General features: G+C 35.7%; 1 protein-coding gene across 2 annotated transcripts in view; it reads right to left on the bottom strand.

Annotated features, from left to right (window-relative positions):
* Positions 1 to 18294, bottom strand: part of CSTF3 (cleavage stimulation factor subunit 3) — a 71217-nt gene that overhangs the window by 9108 nt on the left and 43815 nt on the right. For both annotated transcript variants that reach the window (XM_060159447.1, XM_060159448.1), the window contains 12 exons: positions 12918 to 12950; positions 12090 to 12187; positions 10851 to 10917; positions 10732 to 10766; positions 10521 to 10647; positions 8462 to 8539; positions 7505 to 7667; positions 5528 to 5637; positions 4792 to 4908; positions 4455 to 4529; positions 2911 to 3054; positions 2400 to 2502 (listed from right to left, as the gene is read on the bottom strand). In XM_060159447.1, the coding sequence (XP_060015430.1) occupies positions 2400 to 2502; positions 2911 to 3054; positions 4455 to 4529; positions 4792 to 4908; positions 5528 to 5637; positions 7505 to 7667; positions 8462 to 8539; positions 10521 to 10647; positions 10732 to 10766; positions 10851 to 10917; positions 12090 to 12187; positions 12918 to 12950 (1150 nt within the window). The remainder of the gene's footprint in view (positions 1 to 2399; positions 2503 to 2910; positions 3055 to 4454; positions 4530 to 4791; positions 4909 to 5527; positions 5638 to 7504; positions 7668 to 8461; positions 8540 to 10520; positions 10648 to 10731; positions 10767 to 10850; positions 10918 to 12089; positions 12188 to 12917; positions 12951 to 18294) is intronic.

Raw genomic sequence — 18294 nt, 5'->3', positions numbered from 1 at the left:
TTTTTAAATACACTGAATGTGGAGGATGACAAGCTCAAATTTAGATATTTGATTTTCTTATTTTGCAGTACCAGGACTACTCTATATTTAACTACTTTAAATTCTTATATAGGTACCATATCTAGATTGGTAGATAAATATGCAAATGGAAAATGAATAAGAATGGTCACCAGAGGTGGATTAAAATTTAAGAGTCTCGGGAGGTCTGTAGTTGGAAGTGGAAAATGACACTTCTTGCTAAGCTCTAAGGGATCTATTAAAATTTAAGAATCTAGTAGTAAATTTACTAACACTCTTTGAACTGCATATTTTAAATGGGTGCATTTATGGTATATAAATTATGCCTCAATAAAACTGTTAAAATCCAACAGAGTAGTTGGCTTTTACTGCTGCAGGGCAGTTATTCAGTTTTACTACATGTCCATAATATGCAAAGTCAAACCAAGAGATTACATGTATTGAACCAAAGAAGATGGCACCATATTCATGGCTTTCATCTTCAACTTAACATACTGTACTTAAAGAAATAAGTAAATCCTGCATTTTATTCTTTTAGCTTTATTTCAAGCTTTGCTCCAGACACACTTTTTGCCATTCCACATAACTTTCCACTGCTTATTACATGCTGTGTTCTCCTGGAATAATGCATTTTCCTGTATCTTTAGGAAAACGATTACTTATCCTTCAAGACCCATCTCATGCTGCCTTCTCTCACCCTCTAGAACAGCACTATCCAATAATTTAAATTTGCTGCTAGCCACATTTAAAAGAATAAAAACAAACAAAAACAAAAAATATAAAAACAGGTGAAATTAATTTTAATTTATTTTATTTAACCTAAATATCTAAATTATCATTTCAACATGTAATCAATGTGAAAAATTATTAAGATATTTTACATTTCTTTTCTACTATCTCTTTGAAGTCAGTATGTATTTTAACTTACACCACATCTCATTTTGGCCTAGCCACAATTCAAGGGCTCAAAACTTAGTAGTCTAGTGGCTACCATAATTGCATAGCATAGCTCTGGAACTTAGATTACACACTCCTCTCTGTGCTTCCAAAGTAATTCACTCAGGGCTCTATTACAGAATTTAGCACATGCTTTTCATGACTGCCACCATCAGCTTAAATAGTTAACATTTATTGTATGCTTACCACATTCCATATATAAGTCAAATACATGCAAAAGTTCATTTAATTATCTCAACAGTCCAATGAAAGGTACTCTTATTATAACCATTCTGCAGATGAGAAATCTGAAACACCATTATACACCTAACCCCAGAATTTATGCCACAATTAAGAATCAAATGATGATGCAATTATGTTTACACATCTGATTTCCCCAGGAGAATACTCTGAGGGTAACAATGGAGTCCTATTCTTGTATTTCGAGACCTTACTAACCAAAGCTACTGAATAAATGATGGGTTGATGAATAAACAAACTAAGACACTGATTTTAGAAGATGATAATGCTGACATCAGAGTTCATCCTCAATTTTAGAGTAAAATATTGTACATCTTAGTAACTATTCTAAAAAATCAAGCAAAACAATATAAAACTGGTAAGGAACATTCATTTCATACAAGAAAATTATATGAAAATTTTCTTTAGCCTCAGCTCAAAAGTCTTAAATGCTCCACTGTCTCACTTTTTGGAGTTAAGTCCTTTTCCAGAGAGTAGAATCACTAAGCTGAAATATAAAATCATGTTTAAGTTTTATTCTTTTCTACTATTTAGGTATACAGAATGCTACATTTTTCTAAAATATCATTAAAATCACTAATATTTACCTGTGATATCTAATTTACATCTAATTATTTACATGGCACATAATTTCATATTTCTTTCTTAAATCAGTTTTTAAACCAGATCATTTTTAGTCAAGAAATTACATATCCGACTGTGGTTAACTACACTAAATAAGATACATACATAAATATACAGATCCTCTAGCCTAGTGCTTGGTATAAGGTAGGAACTCAATAAAAGATGGTCATTATTATTACAACAAAATAGGAAAATAAAGATGCTTATAAACATAATGTTTCCTTTGAAATATCTTCCCCAGTAGCCTCAAAGCAGTTTACTACTTGGGCATCTTTGAGTTTTCGTGGCTAGAGATTTGTGGCTTTACCCTATTACTGTTGGGACTTTGATGCTAAATTAAAGACCATTCTGCAGAATCAAAAGGCATCAACCATTATACAATAAGTATAAATTCATAGTTGACAGGCCACAAATATTTGAGTGCCTATCAAGTGCCTGGTTCTGGTGTGATGACAGAATATAATACACTTGAGAAAGAAAAAAACCCAGCAACATAATTTCAGAGAATGACATTGATGGTTTAATATTAAGTAACCATTACAGATCTAGAATCTACTTACCATTGAGGTGAGAAAGATAGTCAATATAGGCCAGGACATATTCTGGAATGTCTCCATATTTCTTTAGCCCCAGCTCAAAAATCTTAAAGGCAACAGATTTGTCCTAGCAGTAGAGAGAAAACTACTGATTTCCATGCAGTGTCAGACAAGATACTCAAAGAATATTAAAACTATAACATCGAAATATGACAAGGTATATTAAGAATTAAAATGGAGATTAAAATTATGTTAAGTAAAAATTACAGAGCTAAAAACCATTCAAGGGGATTCAGATTCATAAATATGGAGTTTAATAAGGTATAAACTAACAGGCAGAGTAGCCCCCACTCGCTGCAGCTGGAGAAAGCCCGCGCGTAGCAAAGAAGACCAACGTGGCCAAAAAACCAGATAGATATAAATAAATAAATAAATAAATAAACTTAATGACAGAAATTAGGACTGCCTTTCTTTTAATTAATTTATCTCATATGAAGGAAATTATTTTATCTTTATATTTTATTTGAGGACTTACCTTACTACAATAATACTCCATGAGTGCTGCAGTAACATAGACATGGTGGCGGGTTCTGGTATCTTCTCTTGCTTTTTTAAATATCATTCTTCCAGATTTAATACCTTCTGCTCTTCTTGCAAATTTCATATATTGGATATATACCTACACAAAAAAAGTATTTGTTTTCTACAGACTAGGCAAAACGTGAACCCTGTAGCATCCCATACAGGTTCACCTTACTTCGGTACTAACACGTTTTGCTGTATAAGGAAGCAATTTTGAATACTTGAGAAATAAAAAAGATTATAGATAGTGTACTATTTAAATCCACAAGCAAATTTTTTCTGGTATTAAAGATGTGCAAATTAATATTTTAATTGAGATATAATTCACATAGCATAAAATTCACCCTTTAAATGTATAATTTAACAATTTTTAGTATGTTCACAAGGTTTTGCAGTCATCACAATTATCTAATTCCAGAACATGCAAATTAAATCTTAAGGAAGGAATAAAAGTGAAAATACTAGAAAACGCTAGTATTTCTTGATTTATTACTTTTAAAAGCCCACTACTCTATTTCTTAAAGGCCATATAATGTAACTTTATTGATAAACTATTTGAGTCATTTTATACTTAGCACCTGCAGAGTGCCCAACACATGATGAGTATGCAATATTTGTTCAATGAAAAAACATCTCTGGACTGTACACAGGGTGACTATGAGCAGGGTCCTGATTTGCTCAGTTTTGATGATGTCAAACTACATTGCCCAGTTTAGACAGATGAATAGATGGATGAATGAACTATGAGTTCCTTGAGGAAAGGAATTTTACTTATGTGTCATTATACTGCTGGAATCTAGCACAGTGCATAGCACAGATCAGTTTGCTAAATGAATTTTAAAATGATGACTAAATGCAAGCAATTAGAGCAGTGGAATCCCATGATAAACAGACAAAAAAAGGAGTATAGCTGTAGTTGACTTGAGGCAGAGGGTCTAGAGCCCCACGCATTGGCCACTCCCCTTCCCCTCCCACTGAAAGAGCTCTGCTGCACTTTTGCAGAAATTCAGGGCTTTGAAAACCACAATTACAGAGTTGAATTCAGGATAAAGTGAGTTCTTGTCCAACTGCTTCCCAGAATGTTGGTTTCTCCTGCCTCCATTTATTTAAAAAGAAATATTTATTAAGCAACAATTATGTGGTATTCAAGCCATGCTCACAAGGAAGGTGTTAGAGAAAGCCCCACTGTGGCTGGTTCATAGCGCTGCACTTACAAACAACAACAGAAGAAACGAGCAGAGAGCAGATCTGCAATTGTCGGGCTGGGAGACAGGGAAGGGGTGACTACAAGGGGCTCACATGAGGGAATTTCTGTGGGGTGATTGAAGTGTTTTGTATTTTAATTGTGATGGTTGTCCCATAACTCTATGTTATTGGTCAAGATTCATAGAACTAACAATTCAACAAAAACAGTGAATTTTACTTTATGTAAATTAATTTTTTTTTTAAATTAAAGCAGACTGCAAAAGTGGGAAAGAGACTTGTAAAGTTACTTACCAAGGTGGGGTCAATATCCTCAATTGCCAGAAGTCTGTTATATATACTGTGAACTTTCTCATACTTCATGCGACTCTAAGGTGGTAGAGAAGAAGTGGATATAAATATATATTCATAAACAAGCAGCATTTGAGCTCTGAGGAATCCAGAGGCTGCACCTCACAAAGGCATCTGCTTTGAGCATAAATATATAATGAGCTAAGGACTAATAACTGTTCATTCTGCATTATCTCTGTCTTCCAAAAGTAATATGCCTGGCAAAGAAGCAGCCAGAAAAAAAATTCAGTGCTGCAGTAAAAAATCCAATTACAAGAAAGTTCTAAATATTTTAACTCACCTCTTCATAATCTGCATATGCAAAATAAAGAAGCATATTCTTCTTTAATAAAGTGCTTATGGCTCTTTCATATATATTAGCAGCTTCATCACTAAATAATTTGGCATTATTCATATCCTAGGAGAGAAAAAAGAAAGCTCACTTACAATAATTTCAATAAAGCTGAAAGAGAATAAAACACACACTCATATGTTTATACCTATGGACACATGCATTTCTGGATTCTTAAGAAATCCTAGGGACTTCCCTGGTGGTACAGTGGATAAGACTCTGTGCTCCCAATGCAGGGGGCCCAGGTTCAATCCCTGGTCAGGGAACTAGATCCCACATGCATGTCACAACTAAGAGTTCACATGCCACAACTAAGGAACCCTCCTGCTGCAATTAAGGAGCCCATGTGCTGCAACTAAGACCCGGTGCAACCAAATAAATAAATAAGTAAATAAATATAAAAAAAAAATTCCAAAGACTTTTTCCATTATTTTAACATAAAGAAGAATCATAGAAGTACTCTAAATGATTCATCACTTTAATACATTAAAGAAGAGCCACTATATTTTAATTCTGACTAAGGTAGTCTAATCATATAAGAGGGTCACTAAGATTTATAGTGACATAAGATTAAAATTTTCAATACCTACACTTCATTACCAAAATTCAGTGCTATACTTTTAGCAAATTATTGCTATATCAAAACCATGAAAAAACCAAAAGGGAGAAACAAATAAATACTCACCCCTTTCTCTGCTAACAGTTTACTTGACTGCTCAAGATACTGGGCAGCTTCATACCAAATATCAGGGTGATGGCCCAGCACAAGCAGGCACTGTTCATAAGCAAACATAACTAAGGGAAGACATTTGCAACATTCAATTAGAATAAATATTGTTTACAAAACTATCAATACAAGCGTCACAACTCAATTTTTAGGCTAAGACAGAGCCCTCAGTAATGAATGATAATTGGAAATTAAAAAACTTTAGTGATTTCTGGCATTATCATCCACCCAAACCCCATCCATTCATCATTTATGAAATTAATATTTATTGAGTACCAACTATATGCTAGGGAATGTGAAAGACACTGTGAATATACCAGTAAGTAAGACTTCCTATACTCAAGAAGTCTGCAGTATAGTGGGAAGATCGATATTAAGAATGCAGTTATGGTAAGTGATAAGTATTATGATGAGGAAAGTAGAGTGTACTCTTGAAACTTACAGCAGCAGGACTTAACATAGTTTAGAGACTCAAGAAAGGTTTCACTAAGGAACTGATATCTAAGTGAAACCTGAAGAAGGGGTAGAATCTGGTCAGATGAGAGAGTAAGTAGAGGCAGGAAGGACAGGAGTAGATACAAAAATGGTGTAGGCAAAGGAAACAGTACTTGCAAAGGCCTCCAGCTGAGAGAGCAAGGCAAGATTGAGGAATTTTTTTTTTTTAAGTTCCAAATTCTAGTTCTGACAGTGCCAGAGTAGTCTGTATCAGACTAACTCTCCTGAAAAAAAAAATCATAAACTGAAAAATACAAAAAGCAACGGTTTAAAGGCACTAGAGAATGACCAAAAGAAAAAGAAACTGGAGAGGACTGAGCCCTTAAAAAATTGGAATCATACTAGGTGAGATATATATTTAATATGGCTTTTTCCCTCAAGTGCAAACCCCTATGTGTATAGTTCTGGGATAGCTAGAACTCAAGCCAAATGCTGAAGTCTTACTGGCTTGAGGTAAGTAACATGGAGTTCTGGGTTACAAGAACAGCTGGAAATTAAGGGGGAAGATCCCCCAAAAGAGAGCCACAGAAGGTGGAGGCTGAAAATCTGGGCCTAATGCCCTCAAATCTTCAACTGACTCTAAAATAGACATACACAGGAAAGAATACAAACAGCCAGAGCAGAAAGCAAAGCTGAAAGAGCTGGATAGATATCTCATCAGCTGCCCACTGTAATGGAGACCAAGTCTGGAATCTGAGTCCCATCAAGTTAAGAGAGTCTGAGTAAACACCTTGAACTTTCCATTATATCTTGGGAGTAAAGACTATATCCCAGGACTAAGAGATTTACTGTGAGATGAAGGCCACTAACAGAGACTCATCCTAACAGTGTAAAACCAAGCCTCCACAAGGTCCAGGAGACCTGCCAGTAATTTAACTCCTTGCTAAAAGAAAACTCAACATTCTTCCGAGGAAGATAACAGAATCTAGTCTTTACTATGTATCATTTACACATCTGTACAATGTCCAAAAAATTTTTTTAAATGTCTAGACTTGTGACGAAACAAAAAATGTGACCCACAGTCAAGAGGAAAAGAAATCAACACCACGATGGCTCAGATGTTGGAATTAGCAGACGAGGATTTTATAACTATTGTTATAAAAATGTTCAAGGATATAAAGAAAAAGATGGTATTGGCCATGGAATCTTAACAGAAAAAGGAAAACTATAAAAAACATAAAAATTTCTAGAATGGAAATTTATACAACTGAAAAGTAGAATATTTGAAATGAAGAATTCACTAGATGGGCTCACCAGCATATTGGATATGATAAAGCAAAGGTCAGTGAACATGGAGACAGATCTATAGAAATTACTGAATCTGAAGAACATAAGAGAAAAAAAGACTGGGAGTAAAAAACAGGCTCAGTAACCTATGGGATAATATCAAGTGGCCTAACATACACATAATTGGAGTCCCAGAAGGGTTAGTCTTGTTACCTCTTTTAGTTATAAGAGTCTGATCTTCTGTACGAAGAGGGTTGCTCTTTTCCCACTGTATGTATTTCTTCCACATATCTACCTGCTGAGCTTCTTGAGGAGTATTCTGAGGAGGCACTGAGGGAGCATTGCGGTCCAAACCTTTCATTACTGTCTCATATTCCTAGACAACAAGTATTTAGAATTCTGTGGTAAGCTGAGGAACAACTCAGATGTATGAAATGGAGTTGATCTGTTTGGAATACTTTGTTCAAAATGCCTAGTTTTTCCAAATACTACTTTGTTAATATAACCTAAAAACTATTTAAGAGCAGGAATAAAGATAACAGAAGATTACCTACCCAAGAAGAGGTTCCCAGGACTGGGTGAACAGAACAGCCCTGGGCCCTCTCTGGAGGTGATCTAGGAAGTCACTCTTCAGGACAGAGGAGTTGACAGATCAACATGACTGATGATCTGGTGGCACTGTTACTGCCACCTTTGGAGAAATGATCTGTCTTTTAAAATTTCAATAGTTCACAGTCTAGGCTATTTTCCCTAACTTCTAACAGTGTCAACGAATGGAAAGTTATGTACACAAGACAAAACTCGGTCCCTGAGAGCTATGTCATTAGACCACAGATTATTACAGTATTCGGATATGTATGAGCTGACAGGAGGGATGGATAACAACTACTTGATCAATTCTAAGTAGAACATTGTCTCTATGACCTCTGTTTCTATATTTTAAAAAATAATTTCTTCCAAAATTGATTTATTCTATTTTGTCCTTTAACATGTCTGTAAAGAGGTATTTTGCTTCAAATAATCACCTGCTCAGACAACGTAATTAATTGTCATTAGTTAATACTGCTAATGATTGAAAATATTAAGAGTAATAACAGATAAAAAAAGCACCTGTGTAAATAACATACTCACAACAAACAATATAGTAAGTGTCCTGATAGAATTCCATACCTTTGCTACCCGCCTAGCATTCATGTAATCCCTACTCCGATCTTCAATCATTTTTTTAGCTAAATGAATATTGATACCCTAAGGAAAAAAAAAAGAAAAATGCATATTATTTGAAAATTAAATATATTTTAATGTTAGCATAATATAGTATATTCATTTGCTAAATTACTTTAAAGTGTTTAAGAGGCTTTTTGGTTAGTAAAATAAAGGTTTGATCACATTATACGCTTAAGAGATGAAGGAGGCTCTGCCTATGTGTTATGAGATGGCAGTAAGTTTCCATATGTCAGGAATTTCTAAAGAGAGGGAATGATTTGGAAAGGACCAATTATTTCACATAAAATTCTACTAATAAAGAATGATATACAGGACTTCCCTGGTGGCGCAGTGGTAAGAATCCATCCGCCTGCCAATGCAGGGGACATGGGTTCAAGTCCTGGTCTGGGAAGATCCCACATGCTGCAGAGCAACTAAGCCCGTGCACCACAACTACTGAGCCCGCGTGCCACAACTACTGAAGCCTGCATGCCTAAAGCCTGTGCTCCGCAACAAGAGAAGCCACCACAATGAGAAGCCTGCGCACCGCAACGAAGAGTAGCCCCCGCTCACTGCAACTAGAGAAAGCCTGTGCACAGCATTGGAGACCCAATGCAGCCAAAAATAAATACATAAATAAAATAAATTTTAAAAAATAAATAAAAAATAGGGCTTCCCTGGTGGCGTAGTGGTTGAGAGTCCACCTGCCGATGCAGGGGACACGGGTTCGTGCCCCGGTCTGGGAAGATCCCACATGCTGCGGAGCGGCTGGGCCCGTGAGCCATGGCCGCTGAGCCTGTGCGTCTGGAGCCTGTGCTCCACAACAGGAGAGGCCACAACAGTGAGAGGCCCGCGTAACGCAAAAAATAAAAAAATACAAATAAAATAAATAAATAAATAAATAATAAATGCAGAGGTAGCAAGGAGACATAAACATTATCATTCATGCCGAGTAGTTCTCAAAGAGTTGTCCAAAGCTTCCTGTTCCCCAAGACCCTTTCAGAGGATCCAAAAGATCAAAACAATTTTCAAACAATACTAAGACATGATTTGCCTCTCTCACAAATATACAGTGGAGTTTTTCAGAAGCTACGTGACATTCAACAGCATAGCAGATAGAATTTAGAAGCAGATATGAAAATCTGTCTTCTATTAAGCTAAATACCAAAGAGATTTGCAAAACTATGAAATAATGCCACTCTTCTCACTGAATTTTTTCTTATTTTGGAAAATATTTGTTTTAATACTATTTATGTTAAAATATAAGGAGTCTACTACTGCAAACTTTAAATGAATTAATAAATATCTTGAAACTTTCTCAGTTTTAATTCCAATATGCTAAATATTCATAGGTAAAAGCCACATTAAAATTAAAAGTTCTTTGCGGTCTTTAATACTTTTTAAAATCCCAAGACCAAAATGTTTGAGAACCACTGCTCATGCCTATGAGGGAACAGTTTCAATACCCTACATAGTTCTTCCAAATCACAGTGGACATGTGAGGAACTTTCTTTTAAAGATAGAGCTTACTTGGCATGTATGTTTACATAACGGGCTTATTAGTTCAGTTTGTTAAATCATTTTCTTATGAGACAAAGATCTTGGACCACAGCCCTACATCTCACAATTACAAGGGAATAATCACATCACTGTAACCAGGTGAAAGAGGGGCATTGCAACTCATCATTACTACTAGAAAAGCAGTTCTAAAAAGGAACTGTTTCATAAGAGATCAGTGGCAACATGTGTGTGTATGACTGTGTGGATATGGTTTAGCACTGATTAAAAATGGTTTGGTAAGAATTATAATTCTCCCAGAGTAGTCTCTAAAAATAACTCAACAGTAAAATGAGACTCTCGAAACATTAGGAATGGTTCTTTCATTACAATCAATATGAAAACAAACGTATGCAGCACTGATATCCAGATACCTGATATTAGAAAGGCTAGCCTCCACAAATCCACAGTGCATAAAAATTTAAATGGCTTGGTCATAATAATAAATTACTGTGGCCTAATTTACCTCTTCATACTTGTTATAGTCTCTCCACAGTTGTTCAATGTTGATCATGGGATTAACACAACCTCGTTGATAAACTCTTCGAACAGCTGTTATTCTCTGATTTTCTGCATAAGATCCAACAGCTTCCCTGGCATTGGGTAAGAAATGCCATCAATTATATTATAGCTAAATCAACTGTTCACACAGAAAATAAAACTATAAAAATACTTACACGCCTTTTAAGAAATTGATGTAATCCACCCAAATCTAAGAAATAAAATAAAATGTTAGCATCTTTCTTAGTAGTTTCAAATTTTTTAAATGTATGTATTAAAAAAAATTTAACTCTACCTGATAAGACATAATTTCCATTCCAATTTTATCCAGTGCAAAGTCATATGCTTGAGCCATTTTTTCTCTGAAATAAACGTGAAAGACATGTTTCTTATAGAAAAAATTGCATGTTATTAAAATGTATCTACAGCTAAAACATAATCATGATTTCTGATCATATGATCAGAACAGCATTTAAACCGCTTATACAAACAAAATGTAAAGACATCTTTGCAAGTATAAAAACAAAATATAAAGACTAAGTTCTTTTGTGTTTAGCTTGTCAATGTCATTATGTACTTTGTTTCTTTTACCTACTACTTGTAAGCTTATCAAAGATAGAGGCCATGTTTTATTTATCTTTATATCATTTATTAATTTTTTAAGACTTTTTTTTGATGTGGACCATTTTTAAAGTCCTTATTGAATTTGTTACAATATTGCTTCCGTTTTATGTTTTGGTTTTTTGGCCACGCATGTGGGATCTTAGCTCCCTGACCAGGGATCAAACCTGCACCCCCTGCATTGGAAGGCAAAGTCTTAACCACTGGACCATCAGGGAAGTCCCCTCTTTATAGCCTTTAAATTGCCTAATCTTACATGTAGAAGATTCAAATGGGGAAATATCTGGTTCTTTGATTAAGAAGGTAAGTTATGTCTAAAGATCTATTAGCTCTGACATAAAATTTAGGGAGAAAGAACTTCTTCAGTGTAAGATAATAATAATGAAGAAAAGAAAAACAAAGATAGAATTCTGGTTATAGAAATAATCTGCCTATTTGTCATATACAAAAACAGCATTTGAGAAGGTCCATTATTTAGATTCAACAAAGATAGATAGGTGGGGGTAAGTCCTAGTGAGGAGGTCAACTATACAACAATACCATTGTCAAAGATGCCTTGGAATACTTAAGTAGCATATTACAATGTAACCTGCCAGGAGTGGTGCCATGACAAGTAATAAGATGCTTTTTATTAAAGTTTGTCAACAAGCCTGTCAACAAAGTGCTTTGGAGTTGCAAATGTACAGTGTTTCAATATAGAAGAGGGCTTGGATGATTCAATTCTCCAGAATAAATCTAATGCCAGTGGCTTTCTTTGAAGCATTTTTTTCCATGGTTTACTTACTTCTCAGAGAATCCTGACTTTTCAAATCTTAAGTTGCTTCACCCTCTGGAGTTAAGAGGTGTGAGTTTCTATGGGATTGACTGTGTGCCTCGGGATGACTTGCATTCTTAAGCTCCTGAGTTAACTTACTTGTAACTTGGTAGTTTACCCTTGGTTTCTCGGACATATGAAAGATAACACTTCCATAAGTCAATGTGCAAAACCTTCATAAGGCATCTCTGAAATAGCTGTAAATACAATAAAATATTATCAGAATCCACAGTTAAATAAATTTCACATGTACATAGCTGAAATGAAACATTAAAGAAACAAATTCAGCTCCTTTCATAAATTTATCTTCTTACAAATAGATGTCAAATAACAACTCCCTCTATTTTGTTTAGATAATCAAAATCATTCTCATAATTTTGGTCAGCAGAGTCTAATTATTTTCTTTTCCAAAATTTTATTTTATTTTTAAAAATTTATTTATTTTTTTATTTTTGTGTTGGGTCTTCATTGCTGCGTGCAGGCTTTCTCTAGCTGCAGTGAGCGGGGTTACTCTTTGTTGCCGTGCGCAGGCTTCTCATTGCGGTGGCTTCTCTTGTTGCAGAGCACAGGCTCTAGGCACACAGGCTTCAGTAGTTGTGGCTCACGGACTGTAGAGCACAGGCTCAGTAGTTGTGGCACACACAGGCTTAGGTGCTCCGTGGCATGTGGGATCTTCCCAGACCAGAGCTCGAACCTGTGCCCCCTGCATTGGCAGGCGGATTCTTAACCACTGTGCCACCAGGGAATTCCCCCAAGATTTTATTATGAACATTTTCAAGCATACAAAAGGGCTGAATAAGTACAATGAACTCCTATATAATCACTAGCTAGATTCAACAATTGTTAACATTTTACTGTATTTGCCTTATATACGTTAAGTCCTAAATTAAACTTCAGCATACATTCAAAATATTTAAGAGGACTCACCTTTTCGACCTTGTCATAATTTTTAGCTTTAATCTGGAGAGAAACAGAGAAAAATATAGAATTAACACCATTCTTTTTAGAGTACTATCACTATCTCTGAGTGTTTTGATTAAGCTTGTAAATTCATTTCTACACTTTCCTATTTAATTCTGCCTTTTGAAAATAACAAATAGAAGTTTGAACCCAATATGGATAATATGCATTATAAATATGCCTTACATAAATTAATTCTATACGGAAAAATTTTTATAAGCTCATTTATGTTGAACTTTTGTGAATTTAAAATTTTATAAAACAGTCACAAGATGAATAAATATAAACAAGGCATACTTGAATAGGGCTTTAAGTATCTAATGAAGACAAACTTAAAGCTTTATTTTCCCTGAATAGCTACTACTAGAACAATCTGAGTAGGGTAGCAAAAAAGATTTCTGAATTTTGACTACAAATAAATTTTAATCACTCAGTCAATTTACTATACTCCAGGCGCTGTGCTAGGCACTGGGGCTACCACAGTGAACAAAACATGCATAGTCTGCCTATGTCCTCATAGAGCTTACAATTTTACAGGGAAAACAAGTGTCAAGATGGGGGAACTACAGGGTGCTATGGGAGCATTTAGGAGGAGCATAAAACTCAGACTTATGGGGTTGCAAAAGATGTCCTGGAAGAAGTGAAGATGTTAAGAATGAGGTGTGAGGTCAGAATGGCTATCATCAAAAAGTCTACAAACAATAAATGCTGGAGACGATGTGGAGAAAAGGGAACCCTCCTACACTGTTGGTGGGAATGTAAATTGGTGCAGCCCCTATGGAGGACAGTATGGAGGTTCCCTTAAAAATTAAAAATAGGGCTTCCCTGGTGGCGCAGTGGTTGAGAGTCCGCCTGCCGATGCAGGGGACACGGGTTCATGCCCCGGTCTGGGAGGATCCCACATGCCACGGAGCGGATAGGCCCGTGAGCCATGGCCGCTAGGCCTGCGCGTCTGGAGCCTGTGCTCCACAACGGGAGAGACCACAACAGTGAGAGGCCCGCGTACCGCAAAAAAAAAAAAAAAAAAAAAAAAAAAACATTAAAAATAGAGCTACCATATGATCCAGCAATCCCACTCCTGAGCATGTATCTGGAAAAGACGAAAACTCTAATTTGAAAAGGTACATGTACCCTAATGTTCACAGCAGCACTATTTACAATAGTCAAGACATAGGAGCAACCCAAGTGTCTATCAAGAAACAAATGGCTTAAGAAGATGTGGTATATATATATATACAATGGTATATTACTCAGCCATAAAAAAGAATGAAATATTGCCATTTGCAGCAACATGGATGAACCTAGAGAATATACTAAGTGAAGTAAGTCAGAGAAAGACAAATATTATATATCACTTATATATGGAATCTAAAAAATAATACAAATGAATCTATATACAAAACAGAAACAGACTCAGAGACATAGAAAACAGACTTATGATTACCAAAGGGGAAAGGGAAGGGGAAAGGGATAAATCAGGAGTATGGGATTAACAGACACAAGTTACTATACATAAAATAGATAAGCAATAAGGATTTACTGTATAGCACAAGAAACTATATTCAATATCTTGTAATAACATATTATAGAAAATAATCTGAAATGTATATATACACACACACACACACACACACACTTTGCTGTACGCTTGAAACTAACACAATATTGTAAGTCAATTCAATTTTAATTAAAAACAGAGTTGTTAGACTGGTAAAGAAAGGGAGGAGTTATTCCAGGCAGAAGGAGTTGCATGTGCGAAGACAAAGGTTAAATAAATACTATTAGAATTCCCTTTTTTTGAGTATTTTCATCAGAAGGTAGGTGGGGTTAGTTATCCAATTGTGATATATCAGCAAATCTTTGTATCGCTTGATAGGTGAATAATTTGACTGCTTAGAGAAACCTTGGCTTGTGGTCCTTTTCAATCAGTAGTATAGATAAATTTTCCCACTGCTTTCTGGCTTAAGGTGAGGCAGATCGGAACTCTGGTAACAGGCTCTTTTTCTTTTGCTGATTACTTGCTCTTTCTCTCTGTAACTTGTAAGATTTCACCCTTGATCTTCAGAGTTCATAAACTGTAACAGGATTTGCTTAAATATAGGTCTTTGCTCTTTGAGGCAGTTTAGTCAAGGCTCTGGAGTCAAATCTCTTGGGTTCACTTTTTGACTATACACTTAACCATTTTTCCTCTTCTGAATTAGGGGGGATAATAGTACCTATTTTGTAGGGCTATTGTAAGGACTCAATGAGTTAATAAATGGAAAGCCCTTAGAACACTGCCTAGCAGAGTGAGAACTTAGTAATTGACATTTATTGTTACCATGAATTCTGCCAAGGACTCAGCACGCCCTTTGAAGCTAGTCGTGTCTTTCAGCTCGAGACTCTTCCTGTTTTTTAAATTATTGCCTCTCTTCAATCTGTTCCTTTTTTTTCCTTATTGAACTCCTATTATACACATTAGGTCTACTTCTTCTATCCTCAAAATCTGTTATTTTTACCCTTTCTTTGCCTTTTGGCTCTAAGTTTAAAAATACTTCTTCCGGGCTTCCCTGGTGGCACAGTGGTTGAGAGTCCGCCTGCCGATGCAGGGAACACGGGTTCATACCCCGGTCCGGGAAGATCCCACATGCCGCGGAGCGGCTGGGCCCTTGAGCCATGGCTGCTGAGCCTGCACGTCCAGAGCCTGTGTTCTGCAACAGGAGAGGCCACAACAGTGAGAGGCCCGTGTACCGCAAAAACAAACAAACAAAAAACCAAGAAACTTCTTCCACTAGATTCTCTAGGCCACAAATTTAAGTCTCCATGTTATCATTTTCCTCCAGTTGACCTATTGCTGTAGTTGGTTCAAAAATAATGGCTTTTGGCGCCAGAGGTTTTTTTATTTTTTTAAATACTGCACTTTCAATCTCACTGTGCTCCTATTATTTTGTTCAAGTTATTTTCTCTCTCCTCCAGCAGCTCTATTTTGCTGGGGGCCTGTCCCAACAGCTTGTTTATATTCCTTTCTTGTTGCTGGCTCCTTAGATATGCAGTTATTTCTTCCATCTATTCCCTGAGCTCAGAGTTGGCAGTCCCAGTGTTGTAGTTGACCCTTCTCTACCACGAGAGCTGTGTAGCAGGTGTAAACAGCAAGTTGGCTGTTGGTAGTCTTCTGACAAAAAAACAGAGAGAAATCTTTGCTCAAGAGTAGGGAGGACTCAGCCTGCCAGTGTGGCTCTTTTTTGGTTTCCTGGAGGCCAGGCTGATGTCAACATTCCTCTGGGGCAGAAAGACAGTGGAAGGGTGCCAAGTATTTCTGAGTCAGTTTCTTATTCTTTGTCCTAGGCACTCCACCAGCCCTGTTCTTCGAGACTGCAATAGAATCTGAGGTTTCCTTGCATCCGGCTGCTTGGCTCAGTAAATAGGTTGAGTTGAGAGTAGGAGTGAAGTAAGACAAATTCAAGTCACCAGATTCCCAAGTGTAGATGACAGATTATATACAGTTCTTACAACTGGCCAGGAAAACCGAAACTATTCTTTGGGAAAATTGGCAAAGAATATGAATAGGCAATTCCTAGAAAAGAAAATGTAAATGGTTAAAAATAATAAGTGTTAAAAATAACACTGTTGGTGGGAATGTAAACTTGTGCAACCGCTGTAGAAAACAGTATGGAGTTTTCTCAAAAAACTAAAAACAGAATCATATGATCAGAAATTCCACTCCTGGGTATATATATCCAAAAAAACTAAAAATACTAATTTGAAAATATACATGCACCCCAATGTTCATAGCAGCATTATTTATAATTGCCAAGATATGTATGCAACCTAAGTGTCCATCAACAGAATGGATAAAGAAGATGTGGTAAATATATACAATGGAATACCACTCATTCATGAAAAAGAACAAAATTTTGCCATTTACAGCAACATGGATGGACTTGGAGGGCATTATACTAAGTGAAATAAGACAGAGAAAGACAAATACTGTATGATATCACTTACATGTGGAATCTAAAAAATACAACAAACCAGTGAATATAACAAAAAAGAAGCAGACTCACAGATATAGAGAACAAACTAGTAGTTACCAGTGAGGAGAGGGAAGAGGGGGAGGGGCAATATAGGGGTAGGGGATTAAGAGGTACAAACTATTAGGTACAAAACAAGCTACAAGGATATAGTTACAACATGGGGAATATAGCCAATATTTTATAATAATTATAAATGGAGTATAATCTTAAAAATTGTGAATCACTATATTGTACACCTGTAACTTATATAACATTGTAAGCAACTATACTTCAATAAAAATAAATGCCTCCATTTAAAGCCCATTATATATATATATATATATATATATATACATACACACAATTTTGCAAAGATTACTAGAACTTGCTCATATCTTATCTATTACATTAAAAGTAATGTTATGTAAGTTTAAATAACAGGGGTCTTAAAAAATTATCTTTAGGGAATTCCCTGGTGGTCTAGTCGTTAGGACTCCACTTCCACTGCAGGGGGCGTGGGTTCCATCCCTGGTCAGGGAATTAAGATCCCTCAGGCCGCAGGCCGTGGCCAAATACAAACAAACAAAAAATTATTTTTAGTCTTTGGTTCTCTAACTTGCAAACAATCATCTCAGGTGATTGTTAAAAATGTAGATTTCTGGCTTTTATAAACAGGAATCCTAAGTTATCCTAATGCGAAAAAGTTTTTAAGTGGTTGGAAATATACCAAAAAATGAACAATTTATATGATAGTGTGATGGAATGATTGTTTTTTCCAAAGCTTCTAATAACACGGTATATTATTTTTGTAATTAAAAAAAATCATTCCAAGAAAAAATTTAGGATAATTTTAATATTTATCCTTCGATATATCTATTTATCATCAAAATTTGTCATACAACTGCAATATGAATGAATCATTTGAATTTTACCAAAATATGAAAAGTTGTGGTGGAGAAAAAGGACTAAATTTTAAAAAATTGTCAGCTGGGAATTTCCTGGCAGTCCAGTGGTTAGGACGCCTCGTTCTCACTGGGTTTGGTCCTTGGTCAGGGAACTAGGGTCCCACCAGCCACGTGGCCAGGCCAAAAAAATAAGAGAAAATAAAAAATAAAATTGTCAACTTCCTAATATTTTCATTTTATAAAGGGAGAAGACAGTTGGAATTCTAGCAAGATTAATTAAACTTTAAATTTAATTAAATTCAAATGACTAGTTATTTGGGGGAGAGTGAAAACAAGTATAACACTGAACAAACACAGATCTGTTCCTAACTTTTGAACACTTCCTATGTCTAGTTGTTTGTTAACTTCCACAATTACTTCCCAAGCATTAACTAAACATTGTCTTTT

This window comes from Lagenorhynchus albirostris, chromosome 9 (genome assembly GCF_949774975.1).
Source record: "Lagenorhynchus albirostris chromosome 9, mLagAlb1.1, whole genome shotgun sequence".
In the NCBI taxonomy this organism is placed as follows: Eukaryota; Metazoa; Chordata; class Mammalia; order Artiodactyla; family Delphinidae; genus Lagenorhynchus; species Lagenorhynchus albirostris.
The sequence above is the reverse complement of the archived record's forward strand: the minus strand, read 5'-3'. Positions and strand labels throughout refer to the sequence as shown.